Below are 22,291 nucleotides of genomic sequence, written 5' to 3'. Positions count from 1 at the left end.
AACTTCCTGGACAGCGTTAGCTCGCTTGCTCGGTATATCTTTGACCGAGGTTAGAAATACCATTTATTTCCTCTGCACCTCTTGTCGTAACTATCCTCGATCACGATATTCTCCAATTTCCAAGATGAAAGTAGCCGGGCTGATTTCATTACTGAGCTTACTATCATGTCTCGAAGCAGCACCATCGCCGGGTCATCCTCCCAAGAAGGGCTTTAGCTTTTCTAAAATTAACAAGATTGTTTCCTTGTGAGTCTACAGTGTATTCGTCTTATCACTGCCGTCTGACTATGCTCTAGTGGCAACTCATGGACGGACACTCGCTTCGACATATCGGGCCAACAACCCTCTGCCTCTAACCCAATAGGAAACACGGGCAAGACAAGCTCCAATGGCAAAATGTGGCCGATGTACCTGACCACGCAATACAACGCATCCTCCATTCAGCTCTACAACATGGCTGTGGGTGGTGCAGTGGTTGACAAAGATATCGTCACGACTGGCCCAAATGATGTTGATACGCAAGTCCACGAAAAGCTACAGATCTATGTAAACCAGCAGCCAACCCTTTTTTCGCCAAAAGAAACACTTTGGACCATCTTTATAGGCATCAACGATATATACCGGACTATAAATGAGGATGATCAAGAAGAGACTATCGTCGCAATAATCGCGCGTATTCGCCAGCTCACTCTTGACTTGTATAGCTATGGCGCTCGGCAGTTTCTCTTTGTCTCAACGCCTCCGCAATCTCTATTCCCAAACAACAGGCCCAAAGACATCGCACCCAAACTCGAAGCTGCTAGCGAAAGTTGGAATAAGAAATTAAAGAAGCTCGTCCGTAACTTGGATCATAAGCTCAAGCACAGTACCTTTTTCTTTTTTGACATTGTTCCTCTTATCACAGCTGTCACAGAGGACCCTTCACAATTTCCTGAAACAGCCATTTACAAGAGCAACGCCTTTTGCGCAGACTATAAAACGTGAGTCCAATATCCCATTATTTGAAGCTAGAGCTAATGTTTCCTGTAGAGGAACGTCTGTACCAGATTTCAAGTCGGAGACATGCGAGTTCAATGCATCGGAGTATATGTACATCGACGGGGCGCATCCAACACAAGCATTTCATCAAATACTTGCCAAAAAGATTTCAGAGCAACTTTCAGCAGGTTCTTCTATCAGCTAGGGTCGAATACTTGTTTAATATGAAATGAATTGGATATTGTACTTGAGCTATGGGTAATGAAATTGTGCATACCTATGGGTATGTATTTATGTATTTGTATAAGCCTCTAAACGAGTCTCTCATTGGTGGGTTACTCATCAGTCGCTCGTTCCACCAATTATCAGTGAGCTAATGTCCTCACGCTTAACGTTGTGAAAGTGATTATGCAGAATTATGCAGGCAAGACATAACACTAAATTTAGCATTGGCAAAAGGGCGACGCTCAACGCAACTAAACACTACCAAGCAGCCCCAGAGCCTTCATAAGAATTTCCTCGGTCCGTTCTAATAACCTCTCCGTCACGTCTGCGCCATACATAGCCTCGTTCCACGACCCGCCAAACACAACCTGACCTCTCCAAGTCCAAAGGAAAAGTTGCATAGATGGAGGCATCATGGTATTGGCAAGCCAAAAGTCTTCAACCTCCCACTGCCCAAACTTGCGGCCCATGAAATCCTCAATGATACCCAAAGATGTAAGAAGAGGTGTTCGGGAGAAGGCGGCTCCTTCGGCCACCTTTTGCATGTAGAAAGGCATCGCCGCTGGGATGCAAAGAGCACCCTCAGCGTTTGGGTGATTGAGAGCCTTTCGGTAGTACTCAGAGATCTCTACCGTTGTCTCGTCAAAGGTATCGGGCTTGATGGATACATATAGCGGGATGACAGTGCAGTGACATGCAACTCTCCGAAGCTCATCAGAATATTCCTTGGCAAAGAACCGACGGGCATCAATATTGGCAAAACTAGCCCACACGTCACCTGCTTTGCCCTGCTTTTCTTGCTGATATTCTTGGACTGCCATGCCGAAAGCAACCTGCACTGCAGCTGTAACCGTCATTCCTCGCTGCTTGCAAGTTGAAATAATTTTGCTGCTGATCTCGTGACTGAGCTTGCACTGGCGACGGGAAAAACCCTTGAGTGATGCGTTTGGATCATCAGCAGGTGTGAAGATGGCATTGTCTGTTGAGATACGTTCAAGAAACTTTTCAGCATATCCCAATACGCCAGGTGAGATTTCTTGAGGAACATCGAGAATGGTATCCATTGTGAGTGGCAGGTTCTTCTTGATAGTCTCAGCAGTGACAGGGACGTCACTTGGATTGGCCAGGGTAGAGAAGAAGATGTCCCAGAAGAAAAGAGCGCCTCGGCCGTCGACCCAGGCATGGTTGATCTGAAGTGTCAACTCCATCGTGGCCGGAAAGTAAAACAAGGTTGGATACCGACGCGAGACGCTCTCGCGGAAGATATCATCAGGAGTCTTGTCTTGTGACACAACGAAGGTCTCAGAAAGCCAATTGTCAAGAGCTTTGCCTTCGAAAACCTCAATGATCTTGCCTGTTTCGCCGTGGCGCGCCGCAATTTGAGGCTCCCTCGCTCTAGTCTGTGACCATGCGCTTCTCAAAGACGCCTCAACTTGGTCATGAGTAAGGCCTTCATGGTTCTTGAACTTGACCGTGGTGAACAGGATGGATGGGGCGGGTTTACCGAATTCTCCTTGAGTATAATAGTACAGTTGTTCAAAAGTCCCCCTACTGTTCTCAAACACAGTTGAAGAGGTTTGTCTCCACGTGAGAGCCATTTTGAAAGACAATGACGATAGAAAGAGGAATATGTGCTTTCTTGTGGCTTCAACAAATGCCGATATGTATCATGCGTTTCTATAGGCAAGACTCATCTCTTTTATAGGAACAGCATGTGTTTGTCAGACTTACACCATTCACTGGTCTCTCTATCTAGGGAAAACGGTTTCCGAGATCCAGACTTGAAGTTCATCCTTCAGGAGCAAATAATCTCTCAAAAAGCCATAAGGCTACAGGGGCTACCCGTCATTTCATATGCCAATTGGACATTTTTGGTACTTTCGTATATTATCGACTCTGACTGGCCGGAATAGTTCGAGCAACGGCTCTAGCCGTCTTACCATTTCTTGGAAAATCATAGACAAGTGGAAACCTCAAGGATCAAAGGATTTATATTAACGAGGCACAGTCATTCTATGACGAAAATAGCGGGTCAGAAGTGACCAAGGTTCTTTTCGCGATAATTTTCGTGTTCTTTGTCCTTTCTTTCTCTTAGGAAATTATACATACATCTAAATGCCAAGTAACTCTACTATGCAGTTTTCAGTGTGCCTTAGTGCATCGCCTATAGCTATATCTCTTGGTCTTCTCAAGTTACGCTTCAAGTCCCATGCCTCTATGGTGGATATGATAGAGAGAGAGGTCAGTAAGTGCGGGAGGATTTACCTCATTTGGCATTAATTCCGCTAGATATTTATCTGGAAGGTTAAACTCGCTTGTCTAATTTGTGTTCGTTCGACGTAGATTGATTTTGTTTGTTACACACATAAAACTCCCTCCACTAAGAGACATTCTCCTCGAAAGCAGAGATTGGTGCAGTATAGACGTGTTTTATCTTATCTCACCTTATCTTATCTCAACTTGTCGGCATTGGGCAAGTTTTTCATTCAAGGAATAACTTGGTCCCGAGATTGACTCAATCCTTGACTTTTCTTTTTATGTGAAATTCTCCACAAATTGCTTTTGATGTCTTTGCAAGGGTCTCAAGAGACTAAGTCTGATTGAGGCACCTCTTCGTCCAGTGATGTCATCTCATGCTTGAGAAGGGCTAGGTAGCCTTGCTCTAGATAAATCTCTGTCTGTTTAGGGTAAGCTGAAAGATTATTGTGAGGATTCATACAAACAAACACCCAGAGTTGGTAGTTAATGTTCAACACTTATGAGATATTCCAAATTAGTTATCCTACTGCCGCTTAGTTTAAGTTTCATGTCGCTATAAAAATCTTTTTTGTCCAGGTAGTTGGATATCTTTTGTGTAGCCTTTCATCATTACAACGAGCCAACAGGAATGGCACGATTATGTTTCAAAACATTTCAGACCGTCAACACTCATACCTCATCACATGAGATCCACCACCAGCTGGGAATCTCGCATAAATTTGTCCTGACTGGCGATCACTCAACTTAATGTCACGTTGCAATTACTATTAATATGCCATTGTAGGGAAGGGATGGATTAGCATTGCAGTGCTAGTGAAGCGGTAAGGACGTGTTCGAAAAAGAGACTAGAAGCACGGATATCGTATAACCCCAACCACACAGGACTCGGACGATTATAGTTCTGACAGCATTGGCTCTATCATGCGCGTGCCTGTCTTTGTGAAATTAGTTCCTTTGGGTGGTCGGGACACTAAGACACGTACGGCGTAGTATTGTTGTGACATGACGGAATAATCTAGATAGAACATTGATCCACTTAGCCACCGCCATTCCCACTCCTTTCTATCCAAATTCAATCTAGATAGGTTACGATTAAACATCAATATGATATATCACAGGACCCTGGAAGTCAATGTTCTAGTTCAGAACCGTTGAACGCGCGGAAAAACTCCAACAATGAGGGTTTCCTCCAAATACCAGAAGACTCAAGTAATATTTCCCATGACCGACTTTGATGGAATGCAACTAAACGCATTGATTTGTTGTCCCTCCCTTGCCCACCTTAAGAGCCGAGCTTCCGTTCGGCATGTAGAATACGAGGTCTCGGCATCGTAACGCTCGTTTGCTTTCCCCACAAACAGGAGCATTAGGGTGATCGTCATGCGATCGGCATTTACCTCGTGTTTTGATGGGACGACATGTCAGGTACAAAAGGAAGATGCGATGCCACTTCAAACAGATATTCCACAACACAACACAACTCAACTCAACTACAACTCCAACACACACACAAACCTCCAACTCACCAAACACCGCAAAAATGAAGTTCTCCGTCGCCGCCCTTCTCACCGCCGCTGCCTCTGTCTCAGCTGTCTCCAACTTTGAGGTTCGAGACTTTACCGCCAGCTGCGTTCCTCACAGCACCTTCTGCAAGTATGTTTCCACTCCAACTTCCCTTTAGTCATCCATCATAATACTAACATGACCAAGCTACTCCTTCAAGGTCATCCAGCCCAACTCCATGGAAACCTGGAAGAACGCCGTCGAGTGCAGCGCCCGAGCTCAGTCCACCGACTACTCTCTTCCCAACATCAAGGACGCCAAGTGCAAGGATTCTTCTCGAACCTTCTCCATCACCCGTATCAGCAAGGGTCTGGGTTTCATCATCTCTCAGCCTATCAGCCCCAAGAGCGACACCATCGGAGACTACTTGATTCCCCTGGATCAGATTGTTACGAAGAAGGAGAACAACGCTGAGGTCCAGGCCTACAACGGACCCAAGAGCTTCAAGCTCACCCAGCGCCTCTAGACTGGCTTTGCTTAAATTCTGTGCTTTGATACAGGCGTGTTTAGACAACTGTGCTTAGATATTGCTCTTCTGATACATCCATTCATATGATAAAATTAATCGTTCCGATAACCCAATGCATGCGATAGCTTATACTCTGCATAGTCGTCCATTTTGAGTAGGCATTCCATCAACTTGATCCGTGACATACCATCTCTCACTTCCCACGCCCTGGAGAGCATAGAAAAGCCCTTTGGAATCAACCTGGTCCTTGATATGGAGAAGTCTCCGGTATTTCGCAGAGCCATAAAAAGACTGCTGAAAATCAGGCTCCGTGACATCGGCCTCAGAAGCATACGCGCCACCACCGGGAGTGGCATCTCTCCAAGGTTTCATCCAGTCATTTGTCAGAGTCTTGCTCCTCTCAGAAACAACATCCCATGAACTACCTTCAGGGAAGTCAATGACTGAAATTGCCCACATGGCTGCATTTCGCCAAGCAGGGTTTACGGCGTTGTCCGGATGGGGACCCGGACCGCCAGTGATACCAAATCCGATGATGTTCCCACCTTTGTCAGACAGGCTCTTGAGCGCAGCAAAAGTTTTGTTAAACTTGGCTGGATCTTCGAAGTTTTCACTATATGGGCGTAATTAGTCCAACGTACAATATACAATATGGTGAGTTATTACCTGGGGAAGAGGCGGCCCGCTGTCTTACCACTGGTACCTCCGACAGCTTCGCGTGCGAATCCAGCAGACCAAGCACCCAGGAAAGAATCATGCTCTGACTCCGTGACTTGAGGCTCTATCCCAAGACCCTTCCAGACTTTAAAGAGAGGCGCTGTTAGAGCCTGCAACTCAGCAAGGGTATGATTCGGAGCAAACCAAGGGAACATGGCAAAGTTTAGTGCATCACCCTCACCGTGCATAATACCCCAGTATTCGTAGTTGCCAGCTTTATTGAAAGTTGGAAAACGTTCCCAGAATGCTCGAATGGCTTTCCAGAATGTTTCTTGAGAGACAGTCGTGCTGGTCCCGAATGCAAAACTCATGATGGACGCTTTGAGCTTGGGAAAGACTTTGACGGTGTATGAAGTCACAACTCCAAATGTGCTTCCACCGCCACCTCGAAGGGCCCAGAAAAGATCAGTGTTCTGCCACTCATTGGCCGTAAGAAAGCGGCCATCGGCAGTCACGACTTGAATACTCATAACCTGAAGTTCAGTCAGTATGTAAGGAAGCGGCTTGTGCTGTTCATCGTCTCACCTGATCCGCCCCTAGACCATAGATAGATGACAGAGGTGAATGACCACCCCCAGCCAAATATCCACCAGCGTAGCCCACACTCATACCTTCACCTCCAACGACAGTAGCGCCGTACTTATCAGCTGCCTCATAAAGCTCGGAACTAATGACACCAGCAGCAACCTTCATTGCTGGCCCACTGTAAGATGTTGTCTTGTAGTTTTCAATGTACTCAATACTCTTGAAACGATGCATCCAAAGAGATAATGCGCCCGCGCCAGCAGAACGACCGTTGAAGTCATGGCCAGTGTTTTTGATGACGAGTCGGATGTTGAGAGATCGAGCTAGGTTGATAGCTAGTTGTATATGTGCGACGTTGTGAGCGTCAACAACGTAGGAAGGGTAACCACCCAGTGTACAATTTCCATCAGGTTTATCAACGGGCATGCATGTTCGGCCTTGATACATTGGCCACATGACAGAAGTTGGATCAGCAAGACTAGTTTTAGTTAGTGGTGAATTTAAGATGGGATTCAATTTACTGACTGAAGCGAAGAGTTGCTCCATTGGTTAGTGACATGATTGCACCGAGCCTTGTTATAGACTCCAAAGCTGTCGTAGCATGATGCCCCAATGGGAACAGTCTTGATCAAAGCACCTCCAGTGATGAGATTAAGTAACTTCCAAACGGAGTCACTAGGCCAAAGAGCGTCTCCGGGAAATGTTTTGCATTTACTCGGTGCTTGAGGACTGAGAATCTGTCTGTTGGATTCGCTTTCAGGGTAGAAAAGAGGCGCATGTTGAGGATCAAGCTCATCGAGGTCCTTGACTGATGAAGCCGTCAATTGAAACTTCTCTTCGGCGAGGTATCTGCCTTGGACAGCCTCGCCAATCTGACCAGATAAAGCTGCATTTGTAAGCCCAGGACGTGAGGCTAGAACAGTAAAGAGCCCGACGAAGAAACGAGGAGCGATCTGCATATCGTAGTCACACTAAACACAAGAAGTGGAAGTGAAAGAAAAGAGGATAAATGCAAACAAATAAACCAAAGATCTAGTAGATATGCATGTGAGATTTAGGACTGGATGAGACGATTATGTCGGTTTTGCAAACATGTGCTTCAGCAGAATAATTACCAAGATACAATGATTGATAACATCTCCAGGTAGGTTAATGCACCGGAACGTCTTCCATGATTCCCTATAAAGGCTACGCTGGCTATTGGTGTAACACATCTGATAGGTGGGAGAGGAGAACTATACTAGGATCATTAAAATTACAAGGATTATCTCATCGGCTCAACGGAGGATGATCCGAAGCGTGTGGAACTTTCTCATGTCGACTCTGATTTAAAGCCAACTGTGACGCTTTAGAGAAGACAGGCATGGAGGAAATGATTGAATCATTGGTTGCAATTGTTTGCCAAGCACAAGAAATCTTATCCGGTTGGTACGCTTCGCTTTGGTTCACTTCCAACAGGGTATAGCGTTCCGTCGGAACTAGTTACCCCTTTGAGCCAACTGCAAGTTGTAGTGAATCTTTGATCACATTTGATGAGAAAGGAAAATAGTAGTTATTCTACTGAGCTGTTAATATTATCATTCCAACCTTAACGAAACCCAATCTGGTCTTGCCCCGAACTGACCACCGCTTCTAGTCTAGATAGTAGCCTTTAACCAAGAATAGGAAATGTTCGTCAATTATGCATTGAAACAACGTGCACCATCATTGTTACTAGAGGATGGACCAGCCGTCACCTTGACTGGAGCTCCCGAATTGATGTCGAATCGATAAATGTCTCCGGAACTGTTCTCGGATGCATAAAATATGCCATTACCCACAGCATAGTTGGCGCCCCAGAGATTAGAACCCACAATGTTTCCATAATCTCGCACGATCTCCCAAGTAAAGGTATCAAGACTCCATCTAGCCAACCTAGTTCGGGTACTGGTATATGCCAGACCATAAAGATAGCGCCCGCCACCGGGAACATAAGTCCAATCCACCACAGGATTTTCTGCTGTCGAAGTTCCTTGCTGCAGAACTGTTCCGAATGTACTGGAAGCCGGATTTGCATCGATCCTAGCCCACTGTCGTCCGTTGGATGCAACCCAGAAATTGCCGTCAGGATCAACATCTCCTGCGTTCCAAGTCGTACCGCCAGTGACAGAAGAGTCTGGCCTGGGAAGGGTCGCATCAATGAAAGTGGAAGATCCGTCGGGCCCGATTCGAATTACCCGGAAGTTAGACGTATCCGCATACATGCCCCAGATCAAATCATCCAGAATGTTATAACCAATGCCGTTGATGTTGCCTCCCGGGCCAACGGGGTTGCGTACTAGTACGTTCTCCCCAGTTTCAAGGTTGAGTCTGTATAGAGCTCTGTTTTGGATGAGATATCCACCTTCGTCACAATCAAACGTTGGAAGGGGTGGAGGTGTCTCAACAATCACAGTTCCAGGCGCAGTCCCCGACGGCGAGATAGTCGTTACAGTGATAGGGCCAGTCAGCGTAGATGTGCCTGTGTATTGCCGCGTACTGGTCTATTGTGTTGAATTTTATCGTATTAAAAGCTACGGTGTTAATTATAAGCTTTTTCTTTTTCTCCTTAGAATCTTTCTTTTTTAACTTTATAGAATTCTTAATATAATAAATTCTAATTTAATAAACTTTTTATAGAATAATATTACTTTTATTAAATACTTTATAAATTATTAATAATTTATTCTTTTTATTAAAGATTATTTTAAAGATTATTTTAAAAATTAAAAAATAATTCTATTTAAAATATTATACTTTTTAATATACTCGTTGGCTAGCCGGGAGGGGGTGCCAACTAAGCAAGCTTAGTTGGCCACAAAAGTATGAGACAAGGCGAAAAGTGTGAGACAACCCCGCACAGGCTGCTGTCGCAAAATCATGACTTTTGCCCGCCAAAACCAATGATTTCTAGGACATCAATCAGTAAAAAAGTCATATATCACGTCCATCAAAATTATGCCCTCACAATCAAATCTGAGAGCTGCTCAGGCCGTTGTTCTTTCACGCCAGCGACTTCGCCGCGGTCTCAATCGTGATGCTGCCGGCCGCCGAAAGAAGCCACTGACTCTTCGTGCTGCTGAAGCTCGATATGCCGGCTCTGCTCGTGCATCTATCGGCCGCATCGTCAAGAGACTTGAGGCTGCGAATACCGTAGATTATGAGGATGTTGTCGATCCTAAGATGGGGCGCCCGCGGCAACTCACGGATGAGGAAGAAGAAGCTATCGTGTGTTATATCATCTGGATGGAAAAGTCAGGCCTGCCTGCCTCCAAGTGGGAAATAGAAGATGCAGCACTTACTCTGCGGCGCCGCCGTGATCCTGATGCGAGACCTGTGAGCAAGATGTGGTACTCTCGCTTCCGCGATGATCATCCTGAGCTTGCGAAATCGATATTGAAGTCGAGAGAAGCTTCGCGTGCCGAATATGAGGAAGGCGGCGTTGATGATACGAAGGAGTGGTTCCAACGCCTCAGCGATGTGATGACGAAGTACAATATCGGTGCATCAGAGACCTGGAATGCAGATGAAGCAGGAGTTAGAGTCGGAATGCTACGAGATAAGATGGAATGCCTCGTTGTACGCACCAAGAAGAAGTCAGCAACAGAGGTATTTTCTCCGCAAGATCGCGAGACTTGCACAGTCATCGGCTCAGGCAACGCAGCCGGCGCAACAACGCCCCCTGGCTGATCTTCAAGTCGTTGCCAACGCTTGAGTGGGCGTTCATTGAAGGCGATCCTGATATGCGCTTCGCTCAGTCAGACTCGGCATTCTCAAGTGCGGCGATAACGCTCGAGTGGGCGAAGCACTTCAACCGATGCTCGTGGGAGAAATCTGCTACTGTACAGAAACGTCAGCTTGATTTTGAAGAGTGGTTTGGGTGTAATGAGCACCTTCAGGATACAAATAACCGCTTGGTTACTCACGATATGCCTCCCGCGGCGAGGCCTGATGATGAGGCTGTATGGCGGCTGCTCGTTATCGACGGCTTCACAGGCCACGGCTCATTCGAATTACGAGAATATATGATAAAGTTCAATATTCTCGTAGCATTTCTTCCGCCTCATTCAACGCATATACTCCAGCCAATGGATGTAGGCGTATTTCAATTCTCTGAAGGAAGCGCATCAGAAGAAGCTTCGTGAGGCGTTGCGGAAGGGAAATCTTACCTTTGGCCGGCGTGCCTTTGCAGGAGCTTTTCAGGTATGTGCCTTCTTAATCAGCCTTCACCGAAAAAGGCCCCTTTTCTCACCAAAATCAGGAGATCTTTAATGAAGGCTTCACTGCCGCTCACATCATCTCGGGCTTCCAAAAACGGGCATCTACCCTCCCACAGACCGACCTGCCATAGAATATCTTCTCAGGAAGCAGCTCAAGAAGAAGAAGACCTTCACGCCTGCTCATTTCTCACTTCTTCCCTCAGATATGCGATTTCACGCCGCTTCCAGCACCGCCGAGACCATCGGCGAGCGATATCACGATATCCTCAGTTCTCCTACGCTCGCAGGGCTCCGGCACATTCGCAACATCGTTCATGAAGCTGTGGTGCTTGAGGATGTTATCAAAAGTACGTGGATGATCGAAGAACTCGCATCGAAAAGCGGTATCACGAGAGAAAGCGAGGCCGCCGCGCAAAGACTGTCTCTGACCTTATTCCTACAGTATCGCTGCAAGATCTGCGAGATCAACAAGAGGAGGCTATCGCCGACGATAAGAAGAAGCAACATAAGCAGGGTATACGATTCACACGATCTGTCATCATCAAGGAGATGAACCGCCTCAAGGATGAGTGGCGAGAGAATAAAGAAGTTATCGTCAACGGCATACCAAAGAGGCTGCAGTTCAAGCAGTGGTTGGAGCACACAGGGAAGCAATATGACTATTTATCTATGGATACACAGCGTTCACAAATGACTCAAGCACTGAAAGAAGAGACTGACGGCTATATGATAGATACACAACTCCCTGATGATGTGCGTGAAGCTATCCGCAAGGCACAGTATGCCGCGAAGCCCCTCAGCGCCGTTGATCTCACCGGCCTCCCCTCACAGTGATGATACGGTCACTTTCAACCTCACACAAGCACACGAGCACGAGGAAATGGATGAAGAAGACGAGATTCTTCCTGTAATTGAAGTCGCCGGCGGCAGCGAAGTCGAGATGCCCTCATCGCCGCCCTGTGCACCTGACTCTGAGTCATCACTACCTACACTTCCCTCAACTCCTTGTCCCTATCAACACCACACGCAGCTTCATGAGTCACTTCGTGATATCATCAGGGGAATAAGAACGGCACAAGAAGATAGCCTTATTGGCTAAGAAAACAGATATACGGCACATTTTGGCAGGGAAGCTGTTTCCCTTGCCAGAGCATCACCAGAGCCGTCGCAGTCATTTCTCCCACTCTGAAATAGCCAATAAATCAATAGAAGCTTCAAACTACGCCTTTTCATCAGTTTGAGCCTATTTTGACAAGATTTGAGTGTCATTTGATTGAAAAAAATGGTATTTTGGTGCAAATCACGCCAAGTGGGCATCTTCCGGGATGTCTCACACTTTTCGCCTTGTCTCATACTTTTGTGGCCAACTAAGCTTGCTTAGTTGGCACCCCCTCCCGGCTAGCCAACGAGTATTAAAATTATATTTCTTTTAAATTTTATAAAAAGCCTTTAAAATCTTTTTCTTTTTATATAATAAAGATTTAAATTTTAATTTATTAATTTAATAATTAATTATATAATTAAAGACTTTATAATTAAAAAAAATAAAAATAATAATTTAATAATTATATATATTAATAATATTTTAATTTTAAATATTAATAAAAATAATATATTAAAAATTATAAAAAATATTAAATCTTTTTAATTAATTTTTTTCTTTAAAAGTAAAATTAATTATAAAGACTAAACTTTTATAAATAATTCTTTAATTTAATATACAATTAAAATTAATAAAGATTTTAAAATTTATTATTTTATATAATAATTTTATTAATATTAATATTAATAAAAAAATATTTAATAATTAATTTTTAAAAAAAATAAAGGCTTTTATAATAATTATTATAATTTTAATTTTATAAATTATAATATATACTTTTAGATTAAATTTATATTAATATTTAGGTTTAAAAACTATATTTTTTTATAAGTTAATTTTAAATATATACTTTAGGACTTACGCCTTAAAAATCACCTAACAAAAAGCCGCGTACTGGTGACAGGTTCAGGAGGGGGGGTCTCGATAATGACCATCCCTGGTTCAGTTCCTGACGGAGAGATTGTTGTCACAGTGGCTGCACCAGTTAAGACTGAAGTTCCAGTATATTGTCGCGTGATAGTGACTGTCCCAGGAGGTGGAGTTTCGATAATGACTGTACCTGGCACAGTTCCCGACGGCGGAACAGTTGTAACAGTAATAGGACCAGTCAAAGCTGACGTACCAGTATACTGCCGAGTGCTAGTAACCGGCTCAGGAGGTGGAGTCTCAATGATGATTGTGCCAGGTATAGTCCCTGATGGAGGTACAGTTGTTACAGTAATCGGGCCAGTCAAGGTTAATGTGCCAGTATACTGCCTAGTGCTGGTAACTGGTTCAGGAGGTGGAGTTTCGATGATAACTGTTCCAGGTACTGTCCCTGAAGGAGGGATGGTTGTTACAGTTATGGGCCCAGTTAGGGTTGACGTGCCAGTGTATTGACGGGTGCTAGTGACTGGGGCCCGAGGCGGAGTTTCGACGATAACGGTCCCTGGCGTAGTACCAGAAGCCGGGATAGTGAATGTTATCGGGCCTGTCAATGTGGACGAACCAGTGTACAGTTGTGTTGTTGTGACTGTGCTGGGGGGCGGCGTCTCAATAATCACTGTGCCGGGAACAGTTCCAGAAGGCGGAACGGTAAATGTTAGCGGCCTAGTCAAGGTTGAAGTACCAGTGTATTGCCGCGTCGTCGTGACCGTGCTCGGAGGTGGAGTTTCAATAATAATTGTACCAGGGACAGATCCCGAAGGGGTGATAGTGATTGTTATTGCGCCAGTGAAGGTAGACGTGCCGGTGTATTGGCGAGTGCTAGTGACTAAACCAGGCCCTGGTCCTGGCGTCTCTACAATGACTGTACCGGGTCTTGTACCTGAAGGTGGCACTGTAGTGAAAGTTATTGGTCCAGTCAAAAAGGATGTTCCAGTGTATTGCCGGGTGTTTGTCACTAGACCAGGTCCCGGTATCTCAATGATGACTGTGCCAGGGGTGGGACCCGAAGGTGAGATAGTGGTAACAGCAGTTGGCCCGGTCAAAGTCGATGTTCCTGTATAAGTTCGAGTGAGGGTCACGACCGACTGGGGAAGATAAACGATAACAGTGCCTGTCTGTCCAGCTGTTCCCGGGGCTCGCGTAGTAGTAGTACGGCTAGTGACACTTCCATAGCGAGTTGTTGTAGTGAAAGGCTGTGGAAGATCAATGATGATAGTTCCGGTCTGTCCAGGTCTTCCAGGATCTTGGGTCGTGGTTGAAGGGACTGTGGCGCTCCCATATCGAGTACTTGTTGTGTATCGCTGAGGGACAACGACAATGACAGTTCCGGTTTGTCCTGGGATATCAGGTTGCTGGGTTGTTGTAGAGGATGTAGTCCCGTAACTTGTAGTTGTTGTAAAGCGCTGGGGAAGGACAACAATGACAGTTCCAGTTTGCTCTGGGATATCGGGTTGTTGAGTTACTGTTGTGGGGCCTGAGACGCTACCGTACCGAGTGGTTGTTGAAAATCGTTGAGGGCGAACAACGATAACAGTACCAGTCTGCCCTAGAATATCAGGTTCTTGGGTTACAGTTGTGGAGCGTGAGACACTTCCGTAGCGGGTTGTTGTTGTAAACCGCTGCGGAGCAATGATAATCACGGTCCCAGTCTCCCCCAAAACATCAGGTTGGCGTGTTATTGTCGAGGCTCTTGACACACTTCCGTATCTAGTCGTCGTTGTAAATCGTTGGGGGACAGAGACGATCACAGTTCCGGGTTGCCCAGGTCTTTGTGGCTGTCGCGTCGTTGTTGAAAGGAGAGATCCACTTCCGTAACGAGTGGTCGTGATGAAGAGTTGAGGCAGAACTACAATAATAGTTCCGGTTTGGCCAGGAGCCTCAGGTTGTTTAGTTGTTGTTGATGGGCCCGAGATACTTCCGTAGCTGGTTGTTGTGGTATACCTTTGCGGGCGAACAACAATTACTGTACCGGTTTGTTCGGTGCCCGTAGGGCTTTGAGTTGTTGTATAAGCTGTTGAAGCAGATCCGAAGGATGTGGTTGTGACAAAAGGAATTTCCTGAGCGGGGAGTTGAACAATCACAATTCCAGTCTGACCAGGTTTACTCGGTGTCTGAGTGATGTACCTGGTAGTACTAGCAGAACCTGTGGTTGTAGTTGTTATATAGCGGATATTGTCCATGGGTACCTCGATGATTACGAGGCCAGTCTCATTGGGGTCTGAAGGTAGCTGAGTTATGTATCTGGTAGTGGTTGCAGTACCAAACATCGAAGTTGAAGCAAAGCGTAGATTTACTGCTGGCATCTCTATAACCACTCTACCAGTTTCTCCTGGGGCTGCGGGTGGCTCGGTGATATATCTAGTCGTAGTACCCGTACCTGTCCTTGTAGTTGTGGCATATTGGGCATTGTCTAGAGGTACCTCGATAATGACCAAGCCAGTCTCTTCAGGACTTGAGGGTAATTGAGTGATATATTTGGTGATGGAAGCGGTGCCGTATCTTGTAGCTGTTGCATACCTAGCATTATCAGTGGGAAGTTCGATGATTACTAAACCCGTTTGTCCGGGGCGTGAAGGACGTTCTGTAGTCGTTCGGGTGGTACTATCAGTGCCTGTTCTCGTCGTTGTCGTGTAAGGAGTGCTGTCAGGAGGCACCTCGATAATCACTGTACCGGTCTGTCCTGGCCTGGTAGGTATCAGAGTACTAGTTTGAGTAAGGCTTCCAGTGCCAGCCCTAGTTGTTGTGACATAAGGAGTAGCCTCGGCTGGGACCTGAATCATCACGGTACCAGTCTGACTGGGATCGGGGGGAAGTACAGTGAAAGTCCGCGTGGTTGAACCCGTCCAACTGTCTGTGATCGTATTGAACCTTACAAAAGCAAGCTCGACGACGACAGTACCCGTCTCGCCAGGACCATCCGGTGTCTGGGTGTATGTCCTCGGCAAAGCTCCCGTTCCAGTTCTTGTGAACGTTGTGTATGGCCTAGAGGAGGACAAGGTATCGCTTGTGTCCGCTTGTCTAGTATCCGTGTAGGTAACAGTCTCTGGTGGGATGATAACAAAAACAGTACTGATGCCATTGGGATCAGTTGGGGGTAGTGTGGATGTTACAGGAACAGTAAGAGTGCCCGTTCGAGTGACAGTAACGTAAGGAGCTGTCTCCCTTGGAATTTCAACGACAATAGTACCGGTCTCATCCCCGTTGTCTGGTTGGACGGTTCTTGTCGTACGAGTGTCGGAGTTTCCTGTGCGAGTGATGGTTTTATAAGGGATATCCGGCTGTTCAACGACGACAGTAGTAGGGTCCCCTGATCGACTAGGAGTCAGGGTGCGAGTGCGCCTGGCTGCCAAGGAGGGGATAATCGAGGTAACAGTAGTTTTTGGTGATTTTACAATTATCGTTCCCACCGGCGGTGTGCCTTGGGGAGGAATAGTGTAAATAGTCTCGGGCCCATCGCCAAATAAGGTGGTGGTTACAAAAGACGCATCTGCTGGTATCAAAAATGTCCTAATGATATTAGCAGCTTTACAAGCGTTGAAGCAGATGTTCTCACCTGGTCTCTGTTGTATAAGAAGTCTTTGACCCTTCAACAAGCCTAATTGGTTGGATTTGGAGAAGCGTTTTCCCATCGGGACAGTCAACATCTTGCTTCCGAGCTGATGTATCACCAGCAAGTAAAGCAAATAGAACCACATGACGTGGAATGACACGAGACCACATGGCCTGCTGTTCAGAAACAGGAAGGAAAGCTGAAGAAGCTTAAAAAAAGTAAAAAAAAAGAAAGGACAGAAGATAAAACAATTCAAAACACAGAATATGGTTATGTCCTGCCGGTAATTGTTGGCCAAGAACCTCTTGTTGATACTCATTTTGACAGTAAGGATGAACGATGCCATCTTATATTTCCGAGAGTTTACAGAAGGCTCACCAGCCCTTTCCTAACGCAAACTCACTGTCAATAACAAACAAAATTAATGCTCCTACTTTCAGAATAGAATACCTTGGCGTTGCTACTCAACAATGTTGCTCATCGTGATGCATGGACGACTTGACGATTTCTGCCGGAGAAAGAAGGTAAAGAGACACATTTATTGTCTCTGTCTTAGATCTGTGGATAAATTGATGGATACCGAGTCAATGTGTTATGTTCACGGGGATTGCATGCCAGGTCCACATGGAGATAGCAATCCTTTTTGGTCGTCCGGCTTAACTTATGGGCCGTCCTGACTTGCCTTGTTCAAAGAAAGCTATTGTATCATGGCCTGTATACCGAGTTTGAACACTATTTCTCGATTTTGCATTTAGCGTGAGTTTTCTAGTGAACTTATGTGTTCACGAGACGAATTAGTTGAACCATGAGCATTGTGTCAAGATTTCAGTGAAAACACAGGTAGCTACATAAAATATCTCTGGACATCCCATGCATAGAAAACAGTCAATTAAATTGATCAAGTATATAGGGTATACGATACCAATAATACCTTGTGAAGATTAGCGTCGATGACTCGCATTGACAATTTGTGAAACATGAAGTGGTAGTGACAACCAACGCACTGAGATACTGCCCACTCATAATTATAAACTAGTCTAGGTCCGCACTGTTCCATCGAGATCCATGACGATGACAAGTAGGGCTTCAGCCTTTTGAGGCTTGGCGTAGTAGTCACAAAATGAGTTGGAAATTCAACAACTATTTCCGGGCCCTAGCTTGTACCTAACAACAAGCATCATGAAAATTCCATAAGAAGAAACTGCAAGAACAAGATGCAATCGGCAAAGGCCTTGTAAAGTTGGGCGCTCGAAATGTCATGGACTCTTGGCATTGGGATGAACAAGCCGAATTCGCTTGCGGTTTGCAATGTACATCAGGTAATCATCCTGGTATCAGCTAATAGCCGGTAATGAGTTGCGGATGCCTTGTCAGTTCAATGACTTGTAGTGTCCCTGTGGCGATCTCGATACGGAGAATAAGAAGATAGCCTAATGCAAGAAAGTCGAGAATTAGGACTGGAATTATATATATATATACACGTACGACTATCATTCGTTCTGAGTATACATTCCCAGTCATTCCCCCAACACTTGCAACCAAATACTTCAAGACACTCATTTACTACAGAATCTCCTTTTCTTCTTGTTTCATTTTCCTTTGAGATTATCAAATATGAAGGTATCAGTGATTGCGTATGGTGTCTACCTATCTCTGCCGTCTGTATCTGCAAGAGTCATCTCTGATACTTGCGTTGTTGTGGATATCCTCCCTCTCATTACCGTCAACAAAAGCCCTGATGGGTATGAAAATGAGTACATTCGTTATTACTCTGACTTTTTTGCCGGGGGTCTCACGACAAAGGCATACACTATTACGCAGACTTGCCCTAGTATCAACTGCCAACCTCCTCCTCTGGAGACAGCTCCTCCACCAGGATTTACCTACGCTGTAATCCAATGCAACGCTTGCAACAACTCTCATGCCCAGATTGCGACGTTGACGTTCCCAACTGAGTCGTTTGGGGCATATTCTACGTCTGGATACCTTGTTCTTCCAACTATCGATCCCCTAGCATCTGCTCATACCCAACTTAATCATGATAAGATTGATCACGGTGGTCACAAGATCTTGGGCAGCAACAGGAAATGCATTGGAAAATGCACAGAGAACCATTTGCCTTTCACAAAAGTATCTCCTGGTGTGAGCCCTGAAGACAAGTCAGGAAGCAATGGTGGGACGATTTCTTCAAACTCTTCAAACTTGCCATCACCCGCTATTGTGGAAGCACAGGCAGCCATCTCAGTCGAGCTGGAGAACCAAAGTGACTCTGAAACCGGTGATGAAGGGCAGGCAGAAGTTGAAGGTGAAGGATCAGCGGACGTAAAGGATTCTTCTGATCAGCCAGGTACCGATAGAGATGGCGAGGACACTGACTCTGGCACTGGCGAGAAAGACGAGAAACCAGAAAAGCCTGCCGAAGTTGATAGTTCTGATTCAGCCGGAAACAACCCTGATGTCCACTCTTCGTCTTCATCTTCCCTGCCGCTAAAGGGAGATACTCAGTCAGACTACACTTCCTCGGGTGACTCAGATGACTCGAGTAACTCCAGCGACAGTCCAGACAACAACGGTTCAGACTCACAGACTGTCGATCTGTCTCTCGATCGTGCCTCTGCGACTTCACGGGACACACCCACCTCGTCGAGCAATGGTTCTAACCTTTTTGCAAATACCAACACCCCCGAAGAAGATGAGGACGAGGACAAGGACATACGAGGCGGATCTTCCGAAGAGCCCATATTGGTGAGCAACGCAACGTTCAGCAAGGCAAATGTCTTTGGATGCACTTTGGCGAGTATTGCTGCCATGGTATTGGGAACACTTCTATGAAATGCGTTCAATATCACTCATTCCGTTTGGAATTTGCATTGTTGTGAGAAACCACCAAGAATCTGAGACAAGTACAGGGAGTAGTGCTGTAGCACCTGAAAGTGTGTGCAAAGCTTAGTGTACCAATGTCTCAGATGGCCACGAGATTTGGGAGCATTTTCTAATTTTGTCACACCAAGGTTTCTTGAAAACCGGAGAAACCATATCTGTGCTTAGTGCAATGATAATTAAAATACGTTGGTATACATTATTATCACAGGAAGAACCATGATGCGATGGACTTTGCTACAATAACCACCCTTTTATAGGGTCAGATATGAATGTATGACCTAATTGTTCCACGCCAAGCCCTACCATGCGGCAGGCAAGCCATCGGCAGGCAGACTAAAGCACAGATTTCGTAAGATTGTTACCCAGAGTGAAATGGATCTCTGCGTACCTACGGTATGTTAGTTCAATATGATAGACATATCACGTATCGGTGCGCAAACTTGATGAGACTTGCGCACAGATGGGAATATTCCAGATAATGGAGAGGCAGGAAACCTTGCGGGTTATTTGATACAAACCGTGATGACTAAATGAGATGTGTAATCGCTACTGGACTAACTGCAAAACGCCCTCCACCTCCACTTCAACTTCACCCTATCCTCTCTCTGACAAGGAACGTTCAAGAGAGACCAAAATCACTGTCGTGACTTTTCTCTCGAGCGCTTCTCCTTTCGAATCCGCCGGAGCTCCTTTTCGAGGTATTGGTACTTATCGTCTAACTCATGGAATTCCATTCCATGAGCCCTATACTCGACCAAAATCCTGTTCATCTCGAAATCTGTCGAGATATCCCCGGGGATATGACTACGGCGCTGGAGTTCGGCATCCCAAAGAAGACCGATCCTCTCTGTGCTAAGCCTCACCATACTTTCTCGGAGCGTACCCATCTCAGCCTTCTTGTCGAGCTTCATCTTGGCCAGCTCCTTCATTTTGAGGTGACTTAGGATGAGTCCATGTGCCTCATCGTTGTTGTCGTCATTTTGCTGGACAATTTCGTCTTTGGTAGTACCGAATCTATTGCCAGAGGATGATCTGCCTGGAGCCGTGGGACTGTGCAGTATGCATGCTTCTTCTCTGATGTTTTCTACCTCAAAATCGTCAATCTCGTCATCGGCGCCCACACTCTGTAGACGTTGCAGAAAGGCAGCAACTTCAACATTCATGTCTGTTCTGAATTTTGCCTTTGCAGCTTCGCTGTAGTCCGAAGAATCCATGTTGATTGTGGTGTGGCAACAGGTATGGTTTCTGTTTCGTTTCTTACTGCTTGTGTGCTGTGTCTTACCTTTTGGTTTGTTCCGTGTTTTGAAAGTGTAGATGAAATCTCTAGGCATATGATGGTTCATGAGGTGGACTTTATATAGTTTTATGTGAAATGGTGATTCGATGGTTGTGGCCGAATGAATTGGTTGTGCACATCCGCAAGGGCCTTTGTTCAAAGCCTTTGCCAGATCTTTTTATGAACAAGGACAATACCTTTATAGACAGATCAACTGCAAGTTACTAACATGAAAGGCTGCGACTTAGACGAAGTCCAAAATCCCGCACGATTATGGCCAGTGAACAATTCACAAAGAATTGGCGTCCAAAGGACACATTACATGCATGTGCGACAATGGATGGTTGTTGATCACGAAAGAAATGAGGTAACAGCCATCCAGCCTTCCTAGTGTTGTATCTGTCAGTATTTAACATGCTTACTGTATCTTTGTAGAAGACTTTGCTTCATGTAAATCGCATAGAGTCACAATTATTAATGATGATTCACCTATTGGTGGTAGATGTTCACTCCTTTGATCATCCCAGTGAGTTGTTTCTTGAATAAACAAACTCAGCAACTAATGAATATTGATCTTCATTACTTTGTGCATCTAGCCTTTAGTAGAATGAGATGACACAGCCCTTGGGCCATGTTCGTGCATGCGTAGATTCGTTAGGGGCATATCGAATTAAATACAAAAAGAAAACAAATGCTGGCTGTCATCAAATTGTCGAAACGCCCTGCCCTACACTCCCGTCCGTCCTCGTCGCGTCGAAACTAGACGTGATTTGTGCCACAGCTTTACTTCTCATCTTGTACCAGCTCAGTCAAGTATTCTGTAGCTTTGGCCGCGCTCTCATCCAACTGTCCCCCGAGAGTCCATAGGCGCTTGCATATATCGCCAAGTTTGTTCTCTAGCATCTCACAGACTTGAAGTCTCTTATTGATCAAGTCATCCTCCTCCTCACCATCAGCAATTTTGATTTGGTGTTCCCGAATGAGAGCCTCATGTGACTCCATTTCATCCCACAGACTCCGTCGCTCTTCGGTGAGTATCTTGGTGTACGCATGCTCGGTAGCAATCTTGGCCTTGATTGTGCCGACTCTAGTGAGAGGGGATTCAGATGGTGTCGATTTGGGACCTTTTGATTGAGTTAGCGGGTGGTTGAATTGAAGAGAGCATCATACCAGTTGTCTTGAGTGGTTGAAGTCTTTTATCGCATTTTGTGGCCTTGTTCTTAATCACAGGCGAACCACGCTTTGGCGAACCCTTGGGGGTCTTTTGACGCCGAGGAGCAAGGGCTTCATTGTCTTTAGCATCGCTTGCGAGTCGAGCTATGGCTTGTACAGTTTCGGGTGGCAGATCGTTGACTGTGGATATATCAGTACGTGGCAGCTTCATGTCGTCGGTGACAGGTGAGAGTAGGATTAGATTACTCACGATACTTAGTCCTCGTGTTCTTTTTTCCAGAGCGCAGAGACCTAGTGCTGTGGCTTCGCGCATCTGGGGCCATATTCGCTATTCGCTGATATTTCGCCGAGTTGATGCTGACTATGAGATGTGAAGAAGAAATGGTTTAAAGAAGTGGGTAAATGA

The 22,291-nt window shown here is 45.5% G+C and overlaps 9 protein-coding genes across 9 annotated transcripts; 3 read left to right on the top strand and 6 right to left on the bottom strand.

The window, feature by feature from the left end:
• Positions 1-124: 124 nt before the first annotated feature.
• Positions 125-1,183, top strand: FPOAC1_011444 (uncharacterized protein; the record flags this gene model as incomplete). The annotated part of the gene is made up of 3 exons (XM_044855823.1): positions 125-246; positions 297-980; positions 1,030-1,183. The coding sequence occupies 3 exons, from the start codon at positions 125-127 to the stop codon at positions 1,181-1,183; spliced, it is 960 nt and encodes a 319-aa protein (XP_044703136.1).
• A 271-nt stretch (positions 1,184-1,454) lies between these two features.
• Positions 1,455-2,801, bottom strand: FPOAC1_011443 (uncharacterized protein; the record flags this gene model as incomplete). Its single annotated transcript, XM_044855822.1, has 1 exon — positions 1,455-2,801. One exon carries the CDS (start codon positions 2,799-2,801, stop codon positions 1,455-1,457), a length of 1,347 nt encoding a protein of 448 aa, XP_044703135.1.
• Positions 2,802-5,002: 2,201 nt separating this feature from the next.
• Positions 5,003-5,491, top strand: FPOAC1_011442 (uncharacterized protein; the record flags this gene model as incomplete). The annotated part of the gene is made up of 2 exons (XM_044855821.1): positions 5,003-5,115; positions 5,173-5,491. 2 exons carry the CDS (start codon positions 5,003-5,005, stop codon positions 5,489-5,491), a joined length of 432 nt encoding a protein of 143 aa, XP_044703134.1.
• Positions 5,492-5,620: 129 nt separating this feature from the next.
• FPOAC1_011441 (uncharacterized protein) lies at positions 5,621-7,695 on the bottom strand (the record flags this gene model as incomplete). The annotated part of the gene is made up of 4 exons (XM_044855820.1): positions 5,621-6,107; positions 6,161-6,684; positions 6,737-7,214; positions 7,262-7,695. The coding sequence occupies 4 exons, from the start codon at positions 7,693-7,695 to the stop codon at positions 5,621-5,623; spliced, it is 1,923 nt and encodes a 640-aa protein (XP_044703133.1).
• A 720-nt stretch (positions 7,696-8,415) lies between these two features.
• On the bottom strand, positions 8,416-9,636 carry FPOAC1_011440 (uncharacterized protein; the record flags this gene model as incomplete). Its single annotated transcript, XM_044855819.1, has 2 exons — positions 8,416-9,258; positions 9,616-9,636. The coding sequence occupies 2 exons, from the start codon at positions 9,634-9,636 to the stop codon at positions 8,416-8,418; spliced, it is 864 nt and encodes a 287-aa protein (XP_044703132.1).
• Positions 9,637-12,948: 3,312 nt separating this feature from the next.
• FPOAC1_011439 (uncharacterized protein) lies at positions 12,949-16,723 on the bottom strand (the record flags this gene model as incomplete). Its single annotated transcript, XM_044855818.1, has 2 exons — positions 12,949-16,510; positions 16,557-16,723. 2 exons carry the CDS (start codon positions 16,721-16,723, stop codon positions 12,949-12,951), a joined length of 3,729 nt encoding a protein of 1,242 aa, XP_044703131.1.
• Positions 16,724-18,167: 1,444 nt separating this feature from the next.
• Positions 18,168-19,385, top strand: FPOAC1_011438 (uncharacterized protein; the record flags this gene model as incomplete). Its single annotated transcript, XM_044855817.1, has 1 exon — positions 18,168-19,385. The coding sequence occupies one exon, from the start codon at positions 18,168-18,170 to the stop codon at positions 19,383-19,385; it is 1,218 nt and encodes a 405-aa protein (XP_044703130.1).
• Positions 19,386-20,071: 686 nt separating this feature from the next.
• Positions 20,072-20,650, bottom strand: FPOAC1_011437 (uncharacterized protein; the record flags this gene model as incomplete). The annotated part of the gene is made up of 1 exon (XM_044855816.1): positions 20,072-20,650. The coding sequence occupies one exon, from the start codon at positions 20,648-20,650 to the stop codon at positions 20,072-20,074; it is 579 nt and encodes a 192-aa protein (XP_044703129.1).
• An 845-nt stretch (positions 20,651-21,495) lies between these two features.
• On the bottom strand, positions 21,496-22,208 carry FPOAC1_011436 (uncharacterized protein; the record flags this gene model as incomplete). The annotated part of the gene is made up of 3 exons (XM_044855815.1): positions 21,496-21,836; positions 21,883-22,065; positions 22,136-22,208. 3 exons carry the CDS (start codon positions 22,206-22,208, stop codon positions 21,496-21,498), a joined length of 597 nt encoding a protein of 198 aa, XP_044703128.1.
• Between the last annotated feature and the right edge of the window lie 83 nt (positions 22,209-22,291).

Source organism: Fusarium poae, chromosome 4 (assembly GCF_019609905.1).
Source record: "Fusarium poae strain DAOMC 252244 chromosome 4, whole genome shotgun sequence".
Lineage (NCBI taxonomy): Eukaryota > Fungi > Ascomycota > Sordariomycetes > Hypocreales > Nectriaceae > Fusarium > Fusarium poae.
This window is presented reverse-complemented; position numbering and strand designations above follow the sequence as displayed.